The sequence below is a fragment of the Haemorhous mexicanus genome, chromosome 4, assembly GCF_027477595.1.
Source record: "Haemorhous mexicanus isolate bHaeMex1 chromosome 4, bHaeMex1.pri, whole genome shotgun sequence".
NCBI lineage: Eukaryota > Metazoa > Chordata > Aves > Passeriformes > Fringillidae > Haemorhous > Haemorhous mexicanus.
The window spans coordinates 51,287,023-51,310,331 of NC_082344.1; the positions used below are offsets into that span (position 1 = coordinate 51,287,023).

Consider the following 23,309-nt stretch of genomic DNA (forward strand, 5'->3'; position numbering starts at 1 on the left):
CATTTGCCTTAAAGAAACACTCCTGTAAAATGCTTTCTGCAGTTTTCTGTATTACACTGCTACATAGTGGGAATACATTACAGACGATGATTATCTCACAAGCAAGATTGCATGTGAACTTTATGCATTGACTATTGCTTGCAAGTGAGTTTTAAGAGCTGTGTATTTTTTTTCATTATCTTATGCTAACTAGCTCAATTAGCCCTGTTTACACATTTTTAGAAACAATGTGACATAGTGCCTAAAACTATGGTTTCATGGTAGTTTTGATTAATTGGTCCAGTGATGATTTTATTTTCATCATGCATTTTTATACCTAACACAGACTTATCTATATACATTGTTCATACATACATACTTAGGTAAATGTATGTGTATGTATAATTTATATATCTGTGTGAAAGTATGTGTCATGCTGTCAGAATTTTAAATACTGGCTAACTTCACATTAAATTAAGTCATTAAAAACCTTAAGGACTCATATAACTCTGTTTATGTATGTGTTTAGGATTTCCCCTAAACATCTTGTGCCTACTTCCTCATCTGATACAACATTTTGATAACCCAACTCAGTTTTGTAAAGAAACAGCTGACAGGATAGCAAAGGTATGTAACATGATGCTTGGAGAATTGTCCAGGAGGATATATACACCAGCATTGTTTCTGTATTTTTTTGGGGTCCCTGATTTAATGCTTCTATGTGATTCTAATAGTAATATACACATAACTCTAAGAGGCCATATTTTAAAGATGTGATTCAGTCAAATTTGTATACCTGGACCTTGTATCAACCCCTGAGTTTGTTTCTTTAGTTTGTTGTGTAAAATGTAGATTTCAAGAACAAATTTTCTTACCCATTATATCAATTACTTTTTCTTACTTCTCTGTTTTTTCTGCTTGTAATTTTGAATGTCAACCTAATCACATTTTAAGCATGCTTCCTAATTTTCTGACAAGGAGAAAGTGATTCTTACTGGTGGAGAAGAAAAGGTTTCATTGTACACAGTAAAATACACCTTGAAATATTTCTGAACTGCAGTGGCTGTTAAAGCAGTATGTGGTGCACACCAGCTGTTAGCCAGGATGGTGTTGCACTGTCCTGACAGAGTCTTTTAAGGAAGAATGTGGAAAGGAGAATAGAAAAGAGCTGTCTGGCATAGATGCAGGCATACACTTCTGGCTGCTCAGGCTGTGACATGTGAACCACTAAACGACTGAGGCTGTACACTCAAAGAGTATGTGCCTGATGCAAGTGCAGAAATCACTGCTGCCCTTAAATACTTGTATTACTCAAGTGAGGGATATTGGTCCATCATACCAAGTGTATGATGAATAGATAGACTTGGAACATGGATGCCACAGTACCAAAATTCAACAGAAACTGTAGGTCAGGCTTGTGTGATTGGTTTGATTTCACTTACTAGAAAATAATTGAAGTGAAATCTTAGAAGTGAAATCTTAGAGTGAAATTTGGGAGAAGCATAATGACTCAGGAAGGCTTGGATTTTAAAAAAATATTTCTAATATAATTAAATATGATTTTGCTTTTCAGGTTTGTGCAGAGGAGAAGTCACCAACTCTTGCCAATCTGGCTCATATGATGAGTTTATACAGTACACACAGTTATTCCAGAGACTGTTCTAACTGGATTAATGTAGTGTGTAGATACTTGCATGACTCTTTCTCAGATGCCACATTTAACCTCATAACTTATCTTGCAGAGGTAAATTTTTACTGGAAGTATCTCATGACAATTCATTGCCAATTACTATTTTCTCATGATTCTGCATATCAGGGGGAATACAGCATATCGTCTCTAACAGGAAAATATTACTAAAATGTTCTAGAATGTAGAAAAGATGATATTTTGGAGTGGAGTAATTTATAAATACCTTGAAATTAGAATCCCTCTAATGACAGATCTCCTTTTATGAGAATGGTGTTTGGTAGTAGATATTTATATTCTGTAGTACACGAATATACACTGTCTTGGCTTTAGCAAAATAAGCTTAATTTAAAATTTTAAGAGACCTTCTTTAGTCAGGTACACATGTCTTTATCACAACTTCAAAAATTAATTGCAAAGTTCATTTGTAAGTAGTGCATAATGTAGAAAAGATATATCAGTATATTATTCTGCTGGCCATTCATACAGGAAAGCTGTTAAGTACTTCATATGAAAAGCTTGTAGAGCTTGTCCTTGAAGTGTATCACTTTAAACTGATGGAGGCATTTTAAAAAATTTGTTCATTCTTACAAATGACTTTATATATACATTTTTTGTTTGTAAAACTGCATTTACCAACCTTCTTTAAGGTGTTGCTGTAATTGTTTTTCATACTGTTTTAAGATTTTAATTTGGTATGAACTTTTATTTAGTGAAAAGTGTTTTACTATTAGATGCTTTCAGTCTCTGCTGAAAATATGTCAAAATTCAGGGGAAAAATTAATTGGGACAAAAAAACATTCTGCTGTTACATTACTGTTTTTTAGTGCTAAAGCAAAAATTTGAAAGATAGGAAGTGGTACGTTTAAGTTTCTTGAAGGGAAAAATAAATATGTGTAGAAGTTAGCTGTATTTTAATGTTTGCTTTCACTTTTTGCTACCATTGAAGGCCCTAATTAAATTTTGTATTTTAAAAACCTCATTTTAGCTGTTAGAGAAAGGCTTATCCAGTATGCAACAGTCCTTGCTGCAGATCATTTACAGTCTTCTGAGTCATATTGACCTATCCACAGCTCCAGTGAAGCAGTTTAATTTGGAAATCATAAAAGTTATTGGTAAATATGTTCAGGTAGGTACTCTGAAGAACTGTAAAAGCTTGTCTGTTCATTATCAAAATGGTATCAAAATTACACTTGAATATTGGGGGGAATTTATTTCAGATATAGAAAGAGTTGCTTGTAGTCAGATTTCATAGGGTTGGGGATTTTTTTCCTATGTACTTAATTCACTAGATGCTTTTGTATTTGTCCAGTGTGGTTTGGATCTGGTGGCACACGTTATCTGGGTGAATGTGCATCTATGTATGGATGTAGGCAACTTGTCATACGTAGTTAGAGATGATCCTTCAACTATTAAAACACAAGGAAATGTTTACTGCTAAGCTGGACAAATGTTTATTTATGTGTATATGTTTTAAAAAGAAAATTTTACGGTTAAATGAATATTTAAATCACTCTCAGTAATATATCCGTGAGGGACTTTAAGGTGCACCTTTATAAAATTGAGTACATTTTTTATTAAAGAAAGTCCCCAAAAGATGAACCACAGTGTTTTGCCCAAGGTAGTTTAAGCCTTTGTACTCAAAACACAAATTTACTGAAAATCTATTTCGCAGAAGAAAGTCTAGCATCTTACTGAAAGATTTTATAAAAATGCCTGGAGCATAAAACCATTTCAGTGCACAACATTCTCTTCTTTTTTTCTCTGAATTCCATTATTGCCGAATGTATTTCAGTCAAATGGTTTAATCATAATTAACCAGGAAAGTCATGTTCCCTGGATGGTTTGTTATTGATGGATATGTACTTTAGATATTGTGCTCCTGTCAGAGTGCATTAGGCAAAATAAAATGATTAGCATTTTTAGCTATAGTTTTTATGGCCTGGTGTCTTCTTGCTTCACCTCTAACCCCTCTCTGAGCTTTCTATGCAAGCCCACACTACCGTGGAATGTAATCTGAATTAGATGTAAGCTATCAAAAGATGGTACTAGTGAACAAACATTCCAGAGAAGTCTTAACATATTTTTGATAAAATAAAATGTGTTACTATAAATGACAAAAGAAAAGATCATAAATTATCATGTCTTGTGTAAATTTTCTACTAAGTTTTGGGTCTTTTCAGTCCTCTGCAATGACAATGGCTGTAAATAAATCTAAGCTGCTACAGGATAGTTCCAGTTTGAGAGTGCTTTTTTTATGCTTATGATGCACAGAAATGGAGGAGATTATTGAAGACTCTCATTATCTGCACAGAAGCATAAAGCATATACTACTTAGTGGATTGAAAGGGGTGTTTACTTTTTTTAATGCAATAAAGTAATAGTTTGACAAACATGGCCTCCTAATTAAAAAAAAAAAAAAGGCAGACATCATGCTGATTTCAAAAATTGGAAGATTTAAGTTTCAGGCAGAATCATTGCATTTCTGGGCGTGTAAATCTTAATCTTTGCACAAAGCTGCTTTTATTTTGTCTCTTCTTCTGATCCTTTTCATAATGCATGTAATTGAAACCACTGAATTATTTACATTGTCCTAATCATTTTTTTTAAGGAAAGTCCACTTAACTCTGGCTCTGCCTCTTACATTCTCACACTTCTGTAGCATTTCTTAAGCACTCCATTGATTCGATACTAGAAACTTTGTAAATGTTTTCACTTCTTAGTTAAGATTTTTTGTATTTCCTCATGTATTTCAAGGAATAGTTTTGCTTGTTTCAAGTTCCATTTACTCTCCCCGTAACTGTAAAATGATTAAATATTGCCAGAGTTGGAATTGTTAATTTGAGTACTGTCAGTTACTGTAGTTAAGTGATAGTAAAATACTCTCAGTTTCTGTCTCCTGGGTCCCAAAGGGCAGTTGCTTCAGACAGTGGTAAAAAACATGGTGTAACTACAGGGATGGAGGGACATGGGCTGTGGTCTGGTTGTGGCTGGCCCCGTGAGCTGGAGCTACGAGCCTGCTTGGCTGGACCTGACCACACTCCATGGGATGGCCACTGCTTTCCTGGCACTTCAGGGTCTGAAGTTTCCCACCTGTGCTGGCCCCTTCAGCCATGGGTAATAGCTCAGAGGTTTTGGGTTGGGGATTTTTACAAAATGCTACTGTACATAAAAATTGCTGTCTTGGTTGAAGGGATTGTTGTATGATTTGTGTATGTTCTCTTCAGAGTCCATATTGGAAGGAAGCCCTTAATATTTTGAAACTGGTGGTGTCTCGATCAGCAAGCCTTGTTGTGCCTAATGATATTCCAAAGTCTTATGGAGGTGACATAGGCTCTCCAGAAATCTCTTTCACGAAAATTTTTAATAATGTCTCCAAGGAGCTACCTGGGAAGACCTTAGATTTTCATTTTGATATATCAGAGGTAATTATTATATTTAGATGACAATGCACTTGTGACTTGCTGTTACAAACTCAGATGTTATTTTTTGTTAGCCTTCTACATTTATATGTTTTTGAATAAGTACAGTTTTTAAAAATTGCAGAGGTTGAAGTTTTATGTACTTGTAAATGAGAGTGATACTGGAAGATAAATTTCAAATTCTTTTATGATGTTTGTTTGCCTTTTCCCCCTTTTGAATATCTGGAGAGTGAATTACTAAAAGTCAGTAAGGTTATTCTCAAGGGTTTCTCATCTGTGTCAGAGAGCAGACAATGCAGCTGGCTGCTGCTTGCAGCTGAAGAGACCAGGCTTTCAACAAATGAAGGGCTGTGCATTCAAGGGCTGAGAGGATTAAAACCCTGTACTGCAGTTTTGGCATGAATTTGGAAGGGGGAGGAAATTTAAAGGGGGGGATAGGATACAAAATGTAGGAAATTCAATGTAAGAGGGATACAATTGGAGAAAAACCTCCTGCGGTTAAAAATATCGCCCCTGCCACCAATGATACTCATTCCACATCTGAAAAGGGGAGCATGGCCAAGTGACTGCAGTGTAATGTAGAGACATGAGAGTTGTAGAAACTTAAGAAGTGATCAGAAGTAAGAGCCCCTGGTTGAAGCTAACCCTAGATAATGATAGGAGATACAGATGTCTTAGGAACATTACTTAAATTGGCAAGTACATTCACTACTGAAGTTTCAGGACATGTGGATACCTGAGAGACAAGATAAATTCCTACAGAGTTCATTGGGTTAGCATTTGCTGTCAAAAGAGTTGAATTTGATAATTGTTTTTTCAGAAGTGTGTGTGTGTGTGTGTGTGTTTGTAAAGTTGCTGGTCTGTGAAAACAATTTGTACATGTCAGGGAATGATTCTACAGAGAAGCTTTTCATCTTTTAAACTTATAGCACATTTGGTTTTAAAGTGTGTTTAAAAATATAATTGGATTGTCAGCATAAAATGTGCATAATTCAAAGCCACACAAGTGGGCAGAATGGCCCTTGCTGCATAGGGTACAAGTATTCAGCTTTGTATTTCCCAATGAGCCAAGGCTCAGTGGATTAGACATGGGCTTTACAGAATGCTTAGAAACAGACCAACCCTCCTACAATTCATATAATGCTAAATTCTAAAGTCAAATATGTGGTCTTTATTAATGTAGATTTGAATTTTAAGAAAGTGTTTGTTATCTTTGCTAGACACCAATTATTGGGAATAAATATGGTGATCAACACAGTGCAGCTGGTAGAAATGGAAAGCCAAAAGTCATTGCTGTGACCCGGAGCACTTCTTCAACTTCATCAGGCTCCAATTCAAATGCACTGGTTCCTGTCAGCTGGAAGAGACCACAGCCATCTCAGGTACATCGTGCCTCAAACACTTTATACATATATTAGAGACAGTGTTTGTGAATGTATTTAAAAAAATGTATTGAAGTGTTATTTGAAGTTTGTATTATGTCATAGCAAAACAGTAAATTATTACAGCATAAACTAAAAGCTGATAATAGTGAAAAGTAAAAAATTTTAAGATTGTTTTTAGAGGATGTCAATATGCAATATGACTAGTTGAATATGCAAATGTTTTCTGTTTTTACCTGGACCTCCAGCAGCTGCCATGCTATGTGATTTTCTTTGGTATATTTTTTCAGAGAAGGACTAGGGAGAAGTTAATGAATGTGCTTTCTCTGTGTGGTCCAGATTCTGGTCTCCCCAAGAATCCTTCGGTAAGTGGTAATGGTGGTTTGTTTTGGTTTTTGAACTCAACTAGCAGAATGCACCAATGCTTGGTGAAGTTATGAACAGTGGATTTGGACAAGCTAGTTTTGGTTCAGCAGTTCACAAATCCAATGGAAAGATTAAAAAGAAGAATCAGAAGTAATGGATTACTATTGGTCCTCAAGGACTCCAGTGGGCATGGTTGTCTTAGCTAGAAAAGAGAACTGAACTAGGTCTCCCCTGTTCTGACTAAATCTCTACCATTACAGATGCTTTTGAGCGAAGGCATAGCAGTAGCTGAGGACTGCAAGGGTGTTGATGCTGTATTGAAAATATCATAGAATCCATTGAAAATAACCAGTGGGTCATATACCTTGAAGCGTGGTTATTTATAGGAACAGTAGTCTTAACTGTTGAGTAAAAATAGGTTGATGGTTTTACTTCTGTAAAAAGAACCCCACTGGCATACTATACTTGATGGTGGTGCTTTTAAAATAAGCTTTTAAAATAAAGTGGACAGCCTACCTTGGTTATCATCTAGAACATATTTGTTTTATTGTGGCATAACAGTTCTTACCTGGGAAAAATATTGGTGGGAGAAGGATCTTGAATCTAGTGGAAGAAGCTAAAATAAAAATAGATGCCTGAAAGCTGGAACTGGAGATATTAAAAAACAGTGTATGGAAGTAAACAGAATATTGTCATTTGTGAAGGTTGTGAAGGTCACAGTATTGGATCCCTTTTAAAGGTGTACAGTCCTTCCACAGAAGTTTGTAGGTGAAAACATGTCGCAGTGAGGGAAGACTCGGAACAGCTTAATATGAGAGTTCAGCAAGCTTTGTTTATTGATTAGAGCATCAAACATTTATGCACAACAAGTAATAAGCTCATGCATATTCTGTAAGCTAAGTAGTCTATTGGTTATACTATAAATATCAATTCTTATCTTGCTCCCTCATTCCTTACGACTTAGATCTCTCTTTTCTCATGCTTTGCTCTCGGCTACATCATCTTGCTATCAGACTACAGCTATACTCAAGGCCACGGCGGCCTTGCAGGTGCAGGGACCCAGATTAGCTGGGTCCAGTACTTTTCTAACTCTTGGTCAGCTAACCAGAGCATGTCTACGTGACCTTTGTCATGTAACTAGTTTCTAACAAAAACAATATAGTCTCTGTCATGTGGCTGGTTATTATGATGGATTCTTTTGTTCTTAAATTTGGTATTGAGATTATGAAAATGAAGTTTGGGTGATACGTTTTTCTCTATATATCTTTGTAACTCTTAGTTACATTAAGGAGAGAATGATACCACTAATTTCAAGATGTAGTTTAAAATCCAACTAGTCTTGAAGCAAAGTGTTATCAGTACAGGGGTAGACACACTGCCTGCCACTAATTCCATTAAATGGCAGGAATTAGGATAGCTGACTTTTGGAGTCGCAGAAATTGGAAGCTTCTACTTTTGTTTTTACCTATATCTGCAGGTTGTGTTTTCTTCTAATGAAGACTTGGAAGTTGGAGATCAACAAACTAGTCTAATTTCAGCAACAGAAGAAGTAATTCAAGAGGAGGAAGTGGCTGTAGAAGACAATACCAGTGAACAACAATTTGGAGTTTTTAAAGACTTTGACTTTTTAGATGTTGAATTGGAAGATGCGGAGGTGAGACCTTGGGGTTTCTTCTGTGTATTTCCATTTGAGAGCATTTTAAAAATAAGGTTGTGTTGGTGCAATTCTAAGGAATTGGCAGCCCTACTAGCTAATCCAATTCAGAAGAATTTGTGACATGATGGAGCTTAGTTAGAGAAACCTGGGCCAAAAACTTTGCAGGGTTAAGTTGTTGCAAATTGTTGGCTGGTTTCGGAGGGAAGAGTGGAGGGTTTTTTGGAGGGATTTAAGTGACTTTATCTGAAAGTGAAGTGATATGACAGTGTAAGCCAATGTCAGCATGAACACCATGCAGGAGAAAACTTAATTATGGAACAGTGTGTTAAGAAAATGGCGTAATCCTTGTTTCTCATATGTTTCTGGATTTTGAGAACTTGATGAAAGGCTTTCAAAGTAACAAACTGTATGATATACTATCTCATTATATACAATTAACTTACTCTCTATAATTGCTTGCTTTGACTTTTACATTATATCTAGTATATTGCAGTTTTTGTATTTCCTCTACTTCTCCTGTCAAAAAGAGAGAGGGAAGGTAAAACAAAATTCAGTATTGAGAAATATTGAAGATTCTGTTAACAACTGTTACTTGTTTCAGATCAACAAAATGCTTCAGACCAGAATTTGCTGAAGCTTAAAAGTATGACTATAAAAGGACTGGGAAGGAAAAAGTCAAATGTTTTATAGTTTCTTGCAGTGGTTTTGTTACAGTCTACGCAAACAATTGAATTAATAATGGAAATCCTTGCTGGTCATGAGTCCACAAGCTACTAAGAATATCTACCTATCTAAACACGCATTGTTCTTCTCCTGATTTATGTAGACATCTTTATAGGGTTTCCCCCCTAATTCTTTAGATTTATCTCACTTTCCTCCTGCTTCCTGTGTATTGCTTCACTTCAGCCAGTATCCGCTCCTTCTAGGAAAAGTACAGGCTCATTATCCTCTATTGCATAGATGTAAGCACACACTATTCAGACACCATTTCCTGTATTGAATACAAGTTTAGAATTGAGTCTCAGTAGTATTAAAACATTATTTTAACACTAGACAGGACTTGGCAGATAGGATGGCAGAAGTTGAAAACTTCACCAAATGAAGTTAACCTTCAACTTCATTTTCTGTGCTATTTTAGTGGCAGATCATAATTAAGAAAAGACAGTTTCTTCTTTATTATTTGCCTGAATGCAACATGTAGTGCTGTACTAGAGAAAAAAAATAAGACCACAGATAGTACAGATTTAGGGTGTTACATAAAAATCATGCACTTGGTATAAGAGCTCTGGCTTATTTTTTCACCAAAAATACAGAATGTTCTTTATTGCTAGTGATTAAATGCCAGCAGTATGAACTGGGGCTTTTACTTTAACATCTGAGTAATATCCAGATTAAACTTAAGCACTTAAACCCACCGTAGTAATGCTTTGTTGGACTTGAAATTATTTTGCTTTGTGATAACTTTTCATCCTCCTTTGAGAAAAAGAAATCACCAAGAGAGAAAGGAATTACAAAATGTTTAGTTTGCATGTTTAATGAGTCATGGTGATTTCTTGAGTCATCACAAAAGATACTTTTAAGGCAGTTTTGGAGCTGTGTTTGGGGCTAGATGTGGTGTTATAATAACTGTAGACCAGTGAAGTAAACTTCACCAGGTTTTTCTGTATTGCTTAGCTGAATTGTTAAAGGTTGATGAAGTGCTTGAGAAAATCAAAGATCATTATTGTACTTGTGAATTAAAATAACAGTGTTTTTAAGATATGGATGCCACTTAGTATGATGGATATTTGAAACCCAAATATCTCAGCTTGAAAATGCACAAGCATGGATCCAGGATATTGGTATTCAGAGTGCACTTCATAAAACTGACACTAAATAGCTGGTAAAATAGTTAGCAACAGCATCATCTTTTCTACACCCTGTATATAATTATTGTTGATAGTGTTTTGTCAGTTGGATGTGGTCAGTATAGATTCGTGTGTGTTAGTTAAAGAACTTCATCAGTGTTTGTTGGAACAGTTGCTTTACGTGTTATGTTAGAGAAAATGTATCATGAGCATGCTGATGTTAGTGTTTTGTCATCAGTTTGTTGGTTTTTTTTAATCTCATTAGAAAGAGACATTATTTTAAATACTAGCTTTTTGACTAAAGCTTTTTTCCAGAGCTTGAATCAGTCTTTTACTGTTGGCAAATCCTATGTAATAAAACATTTTTCCCTGGCTCTAGAGTATCTTTAAGTGTTTGTCCTCGTTCTTTCTAATTATATGTGTTTTCCTTTTTGCTAACCAGGAGCTGCAGGTAAGTTGCAGCCTGGTGCCCTGGCTTGTTCATCTGTTGTTGTCTGTGATGTGTTTGTACTTTCTAGTCAGATTATAAAATCAATACTGATGTAGTTCTAGATTACATAGAGTTACTTTCCAAGAAGATATTCAAAATATTTCTACTTCCTTTGCCATATATTTTATTTACAAGCATTTACCAAGGTACTTAAAATTTTAATAAAACTAAAGGGCTGATTGAAACTCTGTTCATGATGCATTCAGTGCTCATGTTTTCTCTGTCTCATTTGTGTATTAACTTAATTATGTTGAAACTTGTACATACCAGATGTGTGCAAACTTTTCTATTCCAGGGTGAAAGCATGGACAACTTCAACTGGGGCGTTCGCAGGCGCTCTCTTGACAGCATTGACAAAGGAGACACGCCGTCCCTTCAGGAGTGCCAGTACTCTGGTAGCACACCCAGCTTGAACTTGACCAACCAGGAGGACACTGATGAGTCTTCAGAGGAAGAAGCAGCACTGACTGCAAGTCAGATACTGTCTCGTTCACAGATGGTAGGTTATTTTTTTGTGGAAGAAATCTGAGAACTTAAGCTTTCCCTAGCATTTTTAATGGATAAGTGTGGCTCACACTTTCAGCCTAAGTGACATAGTAAGGAACTAAGTTAATGTGGCTAAGCTTCTTTTTCACAACAGCATGAATGAAGGAAAAAAGTTACTTTATGACATTGATGGTACATAATTTATAATTTTAGATTTATAATTTTAGAACACTATTAATTATTAAGTGTCTTTACACTTACATTTTTTAAAATATAAGCACAAAATTGGATCTATTATATCTAAAGTGTGTATCTTTGTGGATTTCTAGATCAAAAAAACCACTCCAAATGCTAAATAAGATCAAGAGCATTAAGTGGTTTTATGGAGGTCTAAGCCCAGAAATTGCTAAATTAATTATGGATTTTGAAGCCTGTGTACATATAACTTAGGAAAATCAAGAATGCTGGCTGCTCAGAAGTCTCTCTGCATTACATAAATAAAATTAAGAAAAAGTTGACTTGATGGGGGGAGCAGCTTGATGTCTATGTTGCTTTTCAGACTTTAGGCAAAGCTTGTATTAATGTTGCTCCCAACAAAATTCTCTGCTTTTCAAGGGTTTCAATCTAGCAAAAAGAACTTCTAAAGCAAGAAGGAAAATAATTTTCCTTAAAGGAAAAGCTTCTTTTTCAAACAGAAATGTTGTAGAAATGCATGTGATGCTTTGTAATAGTTCTAGTGTAAAGCTGTGAAATTCATAATATGTGAATAAATTCAAATAGCTAACAATACTGAAAAAACCTATTTTGAAACTAATGTATTCTTTACCTGAAATTCGTGTTTCCTTTGAAGAATTTTGTTTCTTTCTTTTCTGTTTTAGTTAATCGGTGATTCTGCCATAGATGAAACGGTGTCAGATCATGCTGGTTTATCACTTCAGTCTCAAGATTCCACTAGCAGTGTGGGAACAGAAGAGGTGCTTCAAATCAGAACTGAGACCCCAAGTTTGGAGGCTTCTTCTCTAGATAACTCTAGCAACCAGCTGCCTGAGGTGGGGAGAAATATGGGCTGGTGCATGGCTGATTTGGGCTCCTTCTAGTTTTAGAGGCAACTTTGGCTTTCTTTTCAACTGAATTTTCATCTGTTACACTGATTAGTTGATTTGCTTTTAATATTTCTAACCTGTTGGCGTGTTCTTACAAAATGTTCCCTCAGCATGGAGACTTCTTAGATGGACTGAGGGAACTCACCACAGGTTAAAAATATTTTTGAAGGGCTGATCATGATCATTTCATGGTGCAGAATGAAACAGGCTTATATTCAAAATGCTTTTACTTTATATGGTTGAAATCCTTCTTGAGCGACATTTTCTTTCCAATACTTTTTTATTTCCCTCCCCCTGTCCCCCACTTTTTGTTTTTTGCTTTCTTTGGGTTGTGATTGGTGCTATATGGGAATAAAACCTCAGGCCAGCTGTGTTAGCAGTTGGTTCCATAAAATAATCCTTTAGTAAGGACTACAGATGCTAGTGGTATACTTTTTTGGAAAGGCCCATGTGGACTGAGACAGATTTCAAGCTAATGGCCGCCTGCAAATCTGTGAGTACTTCAGTTTACTATGTTCAGTTTAATGTGTTTTCAAATGTTTGAATAATTTAAAATTTAAAGACACCCCTAATTTAAAACAAACTGTCATCTGCTACAATTTTGCTCTAAGTGGCTTGATTTAGGTGGACTTCTTATCTCTTCTTTTAAAATTATTTATGCTACTAGCAATCTTATTTTTATTTGCATAGTGTTTGCATAGCCAATCCCTTCTTTAACTATGCATGCAGTTTAATTGAGTATTGCAGAAAATTAAGCCATTCCTATGTGTATTTGACTAACCAGTGAGTGCACTGTTGACACTTAAGAATGAGTCTTCAGCCAACCTGGTTCAAACAATCTACTGACTAGTTCAAGTGACAGGGCTAGTTCAAGTTTCTAAAGGCTCTAGTTTACCTGTTTGCTACTAGAATAAATTGCTCTTACTAACAGGCAGATCACAAATGTAGTGAATATTTAATGAAGAAAATGTAACAAAAGAGACTAATAAGGGGAGAGTGGCTGATTTCCTGTAATAAAATCCTCACCTTTTGCAGGTGTAATATTGTGATGCTCATAAAATGCTTTCCCCACATTTTTTCCTATTTTCCCATTATGATTATCTATATGTTTTTTAAAAAAAGTGTTTCATTACACTGCTGTTGATAAATTGTCTCAGCTGTTGCAGAGCACCTGGGTTTACTTAGATTGTCCAACAAATTGTTGTCACTTCTTGTACTCATCTACAACATGCATTTTTGATCCAAAAGAATTTTGTTTGAGGAAGAACACCTAATCTGGATGAACTTTTTGCACACAGAATAGATGATTTATATTAAGATTTCAGGAGCAAGAAGCAATATATAAGCTGTAATTTTAAAGAATTAAATTCACCTCAAAAAACCTTTGTGACCCTTGCTGGCGTGTGGTACATCCTCAGCCATAACTAATTTTTACATTTTCATCATTCTTTCTGAGACTGCCCTTAGAATTCATTGTTCTTCTGCAGCTCCCTTTATAAAATCACTATATACTGCTACAATACAGGTGAAAATATTCATTCAAAAAAGCACCACTGTAATTTTAAAATATTGAAAACATTTAAACTGGGCTGTAAAATAATTCTATGACTAGGCAGCATTCAGAACAAATTGCTGTATATAAAACAAAATACTGCAGGTGCATACAAATGCATTCACTAGATATGATGTGTTTCAGGTTTATTTTGTGCTTGTTAGAATATGAGATTTGGACAAATACAGGGGTTTCTTCAAGCAGAATTCAAACACTCAAGGTTATTACACTGCAAGACTTAGCTATCTGGTTGGATTTTGTTGCCCAAAAAGTGAGCTGGCCTTATGCTTCTTACCAGAATAAGCTTGAAAATATGCACACTATTGACTCATCTTGAAATATTTATGAAACCAGTAAAACTATTTGTATTCTAAATACTTATACTGTACAACTTGTAGCATAGGGCAGTTGTTTTTTCCTGTGCTCCTGTACTTTATATATAAAGCTCTCTCAGCACAAGCATTTCATTGTATGCCAACTGCCAGTTATCAAAATATTTTTAATATAAATAAGTATATATCAAAGTTATTTAAGACAAAATGGGGAAAATTGAAGCCATTATTCATAAACAGGAGTGTGCTGGTTAGATGAATTGAGTTCCTTGTTTGTCTCATAGGGATGCTGTATTTAAATGAATTGTTTGCTTAAATGTATTTGGCTGTTTCCCAGAAAATGCAAAAAAGATATTTCACATTCCAGTTAAGAATTTACTGTCCATCTGAGAAGAATAATTTTGTTCAAAAATATGTTTTACAGGCTAATGCATATGAAAGTTTCTGACTAAGATGATTCTCTGTTTTACTCACTTGTACTGTAGATTTGTGAGGGAGTAGTTTAGTAGAAGTAATTTTCCCAAGGTTCTGTGGCATTGGTAAACATATAACTATATAAATCAGCTTTTTAAGATACTTAAGGAATATTCATACTGGTAGTAATGTCCAATGACACACTGAAAATGGAATCAGGAGTCATGGCACTATGAAGACTTAAACTTGGCAGTAAATTTATTATTAATAAGCGTGTTTTCAAGAAGTGCATCTCTCATGTGTATATTTACCAGTCATGATCAGTACAATTCTGTATCCTGTGTCAGCACCTGTAACAGAAATGGGCCATTGGTTCAACCCAAAGTATTTTGTTGATGTTTTGTAAAAGTGTCCTTCATTCCCATGTGCCTCAGTTGCTCGGTAGGACAAAAATGACTCTTCTGTGAAAAAAAATCCAGCTTTTACTTAAACAAAAGAAGCATAAGAAGTGAAGTCACTAGCTGTGTCAAATGGCAGCAGTGTCACACTGAGGAGTACCATAATCAATGTGAGATTTGGCAAGGATCCCTGTGAAAGAAAATTATGTGGTTCTCTTTAAAGCTGAATTGTCTTTTCTAATATGTATACAGTTATTTAATCTGTCAGAGGATCTGTTTCAACTCCTGAAAACCATGAAATGATGTGTATGCTTAGAGGCTGTCCAAAGGTTCCTTGACCAGTTTTGGATATGCCAGTAGAGGAAGACCAGCATACTAAGAATGAAAATATGTGGTGATTTATGTCTTTAGGAAATAGCAAGTGTTATTTTTATTCCACAGAGGAATCCAGTATAAAGGTTTCAAATTAATTCACCATCAATTAATTGAATCTTAATTCATCTGTTCAATATAGTGATGTTAATGAATATAATAATGCTAATGGAGGACGGGAGAAAGGGTTGTTTTAATATTACCTACATGAGTTTAATTATCCTCTCTCTGTAATTGCCTGTTAATGAAAGCCTTCATTTAGAGATTCAGGGTAAAACCCTTAAAGAAGCCCATATTAGTAGAAATGGCAAAATAATAAAAACAGTGGAATGTCCCTTTTCCACTGTTTATCTATTACCCTCTTGCTAAGTAGTTATGCTTTAGAAATTTGTTAAAATGGATAGTGGAAAGGAGAAGAAGTATTCTGATACTTGCTCTAGACTCCAAAGGCAAGCATGAGGCAGTCATTTTGATCCTTACCTAGAAAAGTAAACCTTGAAAGTCTTGGGGGTTTGTTTGAGCTCACTAAGTTTGAGGTGGTTTGCATATTTTTCTATCAGTATTCTCTAACAGATTTAATTAAATGGATTTGAGAAATTGTATTTGCTCTAAAAAAGTCACATTCTAGGATATTAATGTTTACCAGAAGTTATAAGCATTACAAATAGGCTGCCTGTCTTTGCCCAAGTAAAACTGTGTGAACGAGCCAAAGACCTGAATAGTTAGAGTAAATATTTGTAAATAATCTTTTATAACTGTTAGTTTACCATAAGAAAAGCTGACAGTAATACTAATGAAAGGATGTGTGATTCACAGGAAGGCAGTTCAGCAGTAAGGGATGAACAGGTTAGCACTGCTAGTGAAGACACTGGGTCGTACCTACTACATGAGCAGCAAGACTGTCTGGTCTGTCACGAATCTCTGGAGCTGGAAGAGACCCCAGAACTGGTAGAGGCAGCAGCTCCTGAAAGCTATTCTGAATCTGTCTGTGAAGAGGATGTCACTCTTGCTTTGAAAGAGCTAGATGAGAGATGTGAAGAAGAAGAAGCTGACTTCTCTGGTTTGTCTAGGTAAGATTAATACTGGTTATAAGTAACAGAAATGACATCTTATCAGTGCATTATCAAACAGGCTTTTCTATGGTATGGAGATTTCCATTAATCCCATAATACAAAAATATAAAACAATGGTTTGCATATCTGAAATAATGGCTGATCAGTTTTGCCTGTTATAGCACCTAAACTCAATATTTTTTTCAGCAGTTGTTTCAGATAGAAAGAAAACAGTTGTGCATGAAAATATGAGAATTTTCAAATAAAAGAAATTAGCACTTTTCTTCACCATCAATAGGACAGAAAAGCTCTTTATCTGCTCTGACTTACAGCAGTACCCAATGACATGAAAAAAACAGGAGAAGAAGTTGTGGGGTTTTTTTTTTAATCAAAGAGTCTGTAGCAGTCAGATCAGTTTGTCTTTGAATTTGCTCAAGGGTTATTTTCATTATTAAGGTTCATAAGTCTCCTGTATATTTCTAAGACATTTTAATAAGGAGAGCAAAAATAACTACCAAGAGGAAAAGTTAAAGCTAGTCCTAGCTGGTTGAACCACATTTAAAGTGAAACTCTAAGTCCCCTGGAAGTAACAGTCTAAGAAGGACGGAAAAGGAACAAGCCACCCCAAACAAACAAATAAAACCCACAATCCAAATTGATCATAGGGTTGTTCATATTTAAAATTTGTTCAGAAGTTTAGATTGAATAATAGAGAGACTTGGTATAAATAGGAACATATACTTGACATCTGTTCTTCCAGAGAGATCTCTTCAGGAGGCTTTTTCAGAAAAGAGCACAACAGGAGATGCAAAAGAAGTTGGTTGAGAAGGTTTTACTGGGAGAGTCAGAAACTTGTCTCTTGTGATCCCATACGTGACATACTGCATATGGCTTGTGAGAATTCAAGGCTGGTACCAGTTAAGAGCAGTTTAGTTCCTCATTTGCAACTGAAGGTTGCATCCCTCAAGGTTTTATTTTATTTACACTAAGCAGGCAAATGAAAAAACCCCATAGCTCTAGTGTAAAGAGTGACAGAGGTAATAGTATTGGTACACTAGTTAAGAAATATCTGAAAAACTTTTTTGAAGCTTTGCTTACAGATGATAATCACAAGGGATTTGTCTTAGCTTTTGAGCTTTGTGCTACTAAAATGAAGGTGTTTAAAACCAGCACCCATACTTCTTGTTTAAGACATGTTTTAAGTCTTGTTTAAGGTGTACTTAGTGCTGTTGAGGATGAGGCAGATGTCATACAGAAAAACTGTATGTGATTTAAAAGATTATTTTAATAAACTATCTGTATATTTGGAATCTTCCTACACATATTTGTGCTGCCTACATACAGTTATACAAGAAGAAATGTCAAAATGTATCATCCCTTGAAATACAAATATTTTAGGTTAATCATTATTTTAATGATTGGAAGTAATAGCATTGATTAATTTATAGTTGATATTTTTATTGGATGTTTGGTGCCTAATGGAAAGTATGACAGCAGACTGTTCTGTGAACAAAGGCCCGTTAAACTGATTGCCCATAAAAGTGAGTGTTTCGCTCTATCTCCATTTGCTTGTGTTACTTTAGACAGTTATAAAGCACTATTACATTGCTAAATGAGCTCTGGTGCTTCCCTTAAGGAAGGCTAAAACTTGTTGCAGATATTGGTGGACCATCTGTTCAGATCAATAAAAATGTGAGAAATGGGATGTTACTTCAGTTATTGGGGGCAAGAAAAAGATGCCTGTTTCTAAGCGGTGTCCATATATATATAGTGCTGTATATACCTGTATATAACCTCCAGATAGCTCTTTGTCTGTAGTTTTGTGCAGAACTGACATGCAGTAGCAAATTTTGGAGAATATAAGCAATTTTTAATATATTGCAGTAGCAAAAGTTTTTGTTTGTTTACTCTTTTCTTGGCTCATAGTTACCTTAGTTGGTCTGTTATTTATTTTACAAAATGCTATTCTGAATCCAAAATCCTTATTTTTTTCCGTCTTGCCAAAATAAAGGTGTTTTTTTCCTAAAAAGTTTGCTGAGGAGGTAATTTCTGTTATTTATTGTTTGTAGCCAAGATGAGGAAGACCAGGATGGTTTCCCAGAAGTGCAAACTTCCCCTCCTCCCTCTCCCTTTCTTTCTGCCATATTGGCAGCTTTCCAGCCCGTGGCATACGATGATGAAGAGCAAGCCTGGCGCTGCCACGTCAATCAAATGCTGTCAGACACAGATGGATCTTGTGCTGTCTATACATTTCATGTCTTCTCAAGATTGTTTCAGGTCAGTGAATTCTCCATGTATGATTGCTCATCTGAAATCCTTTCCCCCTACTTCTAAAACTATTCTTCCCCTTGAAACTGCAAAAGCCACAAGATTATGATAGCAAGAAGCTTTAGAGAGCAAATGAAAAGCAGACCAGAAAAACTGGTCCAGACCAGAAAAACACTGCTGAAGTAATGTTACACTGTCATACCCTATTTTCCCATAGGATATCTGCTGTATTCATTGCCTAGGAGTGAACCTACTCAGAAAATAAACAGAAATTGAGAAAACATAAAAAAAAATCAGTTCAGTGTTTCTTGCAAGCTCTTAGTCCAGGTTGTGTCCCTTCTTTTATTTTCTGAACATCACTCGGGTTCTGTGATGATTACAGAATTAAAGGCTTTCTCCTGTTTTTTTTTTGTGGGAGTCATTATTATGGGATCACAGCATGCAAACATTTATGAATTTATCTTGCTTCTGTCTTGAGAGAAAAAGGTTTCTTTCTGCAGAGAAGTAATTGAAACACCAGGAGATCCACTGGAGCTGGATGCTTCAAATGCCTCTCTTTAACTATATTTACCTCCTAGATCTGCTATCCAGCACAAAATGCCTATGGCTTAATTTTTCTGGCTCCCTCCTCCCTATACAAAGGGAATGAGATTTTACATTTTAAAAGTAATGCTTCTTACCAAATTCCCGTGGGGTAGAATAAGTATAATTAATTCATTTTATGTACAGGCAATGTGCCAAATGAGCTAAGAGAATATTCAGGACAAGGCTTTATGGCTCCAGCCCTTTCTTTTATCTCTGTTATTAATTTTGCTTGCTGTTTGGCATATCATAATAAATTTCTCAGTGAAAGACCCACAATAGCACATATTTTGTCCCGTGTATGGGCAGTAACTTAGATGTGATGAATTCATAATCTGCCTTTCTTATGGAATAATTTGTTTTCACATCTATACCCATTTTCCATTTTATGTTAAACTAATATCATGGCCACAGTGCCATGAAATTTCTGTTACAGGTTGTAGATTTTTGTCTTTTGCTTTGTCTAGACATCAGGGATTTGGTTTGTCTGTATTTTACCAAAGCTTAGCTGCAGTTGGTGTCCACACATTCATTCATTCCCTGAAAGTGGTAAAGCAAGAGCTCATATTCTCTTGTGCTCATTAATGAGGGAGCTAAGGAAGGATGAAACTTGGCTTAATGGCTGGAAAGTTGGATACTCTTCACAATAGCAAACCTGTGTTCAAACATGGACAAAAAATGTTCCTGCAGAGTTGTTACTGGGTACAGAGGAGGGTTAATATGATCAAATGATACTTGGGAGGCCTTGTTTGACTGGACCTTTCCATTTTGCCTTTTGGCTCTTTCTTCCTGTGTTAAACTTTGCAGCTGTTTGCATAATCTTTATATAGTTTTATTCTACATGTAACTTCCAGGATTAATGAAATAGCAGAGTGCAGTGTTACGTTAGGCTAAGTTGACAGTCTGCATAATCAAACATGATAAACTCAGGACTGATTTTTGAAGAAGGTAGAAACCCTGCAGGTGGCAGTTTTGGACACAGATTGTGCTATGCAGGTTGCATACTGACCCATAAAACTCTAATTTTCTGCAACACAAACACTTGAAAATAAATTGAACTCTCTGTACTGTGTAAAGGCAAATAGTCATCTACCTATACTGAGGCTAGAGGCCTAGATGTGAAAGGAGTACTTGTCTCTATAGATACTGGTTGGTTTTATTGATTTGTTGCATTTTCCAGAGTTGATTTTACATAACTATTCAGAGAAAATTGCATATTAGTTTTTCATTTAATGAAAAAATATAATGTAATGGAAACTTGTCAGGATAGAAATTTGCTTTGAAGTTCTTACCCAAAAAGCCGGAAGAGTAGTAAAACACAATGTAAGAGAAATGTTTTTCTGATTTGACTTCTAGACCATTCAAAGAAAGTTTGTATCTATAACAAATGATTCAGTCAGCTTTCTGGGTGAAAGTCTACAGCGCATTGGAACAAAGTTTAAAAGTTCTCTGGAAGTGATGATGTTATGTTCAGAATGTCCAACAGTCTTTGTGGATGCAGAAACGGTAAGAATCTCAAACCTGCATGTTGGAATATCTGTCTGCTTAAACATTTCATGTAACATACAAGATGATGTTTTAATATGTGGAAAAAAGAAATTCTTTGAAATCAAAGGGAAATAAAATCTTAAGTGGCCACTATGTATCATAAACACTGGAAACCACCACTGAGAAATGCATTTTCGTAAAAAATAGGCTCCAGCTGTAACAGTGAACAGTAAGGAAACTTACTGATAGTAGATATCACTTTAATTCCCTTACTAATCTTTACCTTCCCTGCTTGTTCATATTTATTCTATGTTCTCTGCACAAGTAAGAAAAAGGAAGACTACTTATCTAGCAGCAGCTTTGCCTTTTTCTGTTATATTGTTTTATGTATATATTCAGTGATGCATGAGAAGAACATTCTCACTACAAATATACAATGGGAAGACTTGGAATTATTTGTTGTCATGCAAGTTGAAATCCTGATTATAATAGATACTAATCCTACAAGTCAGCTCAGTGTTTAGCAGCAGGCAGAAAAACCCCTGTGCTAGAATTATCAAGAAAGGAGACAGCAAAACATGAAATATCACTGAGTTATGTCTTATCATGGTTAAGTGATAGAAAATGTTTTCTTTTTGTCTTAAATGATGTTTAGGGTGATCAAATTAAGCTAGCAGTGACTTACAAAACATACAGAACGAAGGTCCTTCATGTGGTACATAATCAAACTGTGAAATGCTGTCACTTTTTATGGTATCTGTTAATGTTTTCAAAAAGCCACTAAAGAAATTCATGGAAGAAGTAGCTGTGGACAGATCCTTTAAATATGCAGAACAACACATTGACAGAGGCTTAGAAAGCACTCTGGGCCAGGTGGATCACCACGTTAGCCCTTGTTTAAACAACTGCCATTAGACATTGTCAGCTGCAGGCCTGAGGTAGATGGATCTTTGACCTTAATGCCCAGTGTGAGACACTTCTCCTGACGTGCTTTTTTCCCTTGGTACTAAGGGGCAACTCTTTCTTAAGCTCTCACTTAAGAATATGAGAATGAAAAAGCATGATAGAGATAGCACATTTCAACGGAACCACCTGTAATGTTTTTTGGTTTTACTTACGCCACTTTAAAAGCAGTAAAAATTTACAAAAAAAAATTTTTAAGATAAGAAGCCTTAAGAAAAGTTACACTAGTGTCTAACTAAAACACTGTGTGTATTTTAAAATAAAAAACCAAATCTATATAAACACAAATATAAAAAGGATATAAATAAATAAAAATACTTACATTTGTACATGGACATACACACAATAGTGTTGTTACATTGACAAATACCGTATAAATAAATCTTTCCTCTCCAAATAATGAAAATTAAATGAACCTGTTTGTCAGATTAATTCTCGCTGATAAAGTACAGAGCTGTTATTGTGTGCAAGGACTGACCAGTGTGAGGGAGGAAACATCGTGTTAGCGATGATTATTATTACAGAAAGTGTCAGAAGAAGGACTAATAAAAAAACCTAAGTGAAAGTAAAACTACAGGGAGAAATAGTGTAGAAAAAAGCTGAGGTAGCAGCCCCCAAGGGAGAAAGAGATTCTGAAACCACATTAAAAGAGGCAGTCATTAATAGAAGAAAAGTCTTCAAATATCCAGTTCATTTTCTTTCCTGCTTTGACCAAGTCCTGTTTCTTACAGACTGCAGAAGCTTTTCTGGTAGTATATTTTGTATACTGAGAAGAGGCAAGTAACCCTCAGTGGATACTCCTTAGGTTGCTACAGGAGCAATCCAGCAGCAGTACCCTTCCTTCCTTCTACAGGCTGTTTTATTTACACTAGTTGACTAGTTGTATGTGTGTATCAAATATTATTCTTCATTATGAAAGACCTAAAAATTGCTTTGAAATCTCTCTTTCACATGTTGTTGTTGTTCACTACTCTTCTTATTTTTGAATAAAACTGTTGTTCACTGGTTTAAATGGTAGAGCTACATGTGTTAATTCACTTACTCAAAGGAGTCACAAATTACATGGCCAGCTAATTCTAATTTGTTTTTCCAAATGTGAATGTGGGATTCTCTATTATGTAATTTAGATATTAGACTGTATGGATTATAGTCAGATATTACATGACTACAGAGTTTGATTGCTTTTATCTTCCAGCTATTGTCTTGTGGCCTGCTAGAAACATTGAAGTTCAGTGTTCTAGAGCTCCAAGAACACTTGGATACCTATAATGTCAAAAGAGAGGCAGCAGAACAGGTGAGTCTCTTATCTCTCTTGAGGTCTCTTTGAGATCTCAAAACACCACTATTAGAACCAACTCATCAAAAAAATGTTGCAGGTCCTTATCTCTCATCAAAGGCATCTAAAGGTAAACTGTGGGAAAACATTTCTGAAATAAAATCCTGTTTCCTTTTCTTACTACTGTAACCAG

General features: G+C 35.4%; 1 protein-coding gene across 12 annotated transcripts in view; it reads left to right on the plus strand.

Moving 5' to 3' along the window:
- Positions 1-23,309, plus strand: part of FRYL (FRY like transcription coactivator) — a 167,311-nt gene that overhangs the window by 131,135 nt on the left and 12,867 nt on the right. For 10 of the 12 annotated variants that reach the window (XM_059844864.1, XM_059844863.1, XM_059844857.1 and 7 more), the window contains 13 exons: positions 509-606; positions 1,553-1,723; positions 2,655-2,795; positions 4,894-5,091; positions 6,309-6,470; positions 6,761-6,835; positions 8,314-8,490; positions 11,126-11,329; positions 12,195-12,365; positions 16,304-16,557; positions 18,609-18,816; positions 20,746-20,895; positions 23,036-23,134. In XM_059844864.1, coding sequence (XP_059700847.1) covers positions 509-606; positions 1,553-1,723; positions 2,655-2,795; positions 4,894-5,091; positions 6,309-6,470; positions 6,761-6,835; positions 8,314-8,490; positions 11,126-11,329; positions 12,195-12,365; positions 16,304-16,557; positions 18,609-18,816; positions 20,746-20,895; positions 23,036-23,134 — 2,108 coding nt within the window. The other 2 variants (XM_059844867.1, XM_059844865.1) reach the window with 2 other exon arrangements.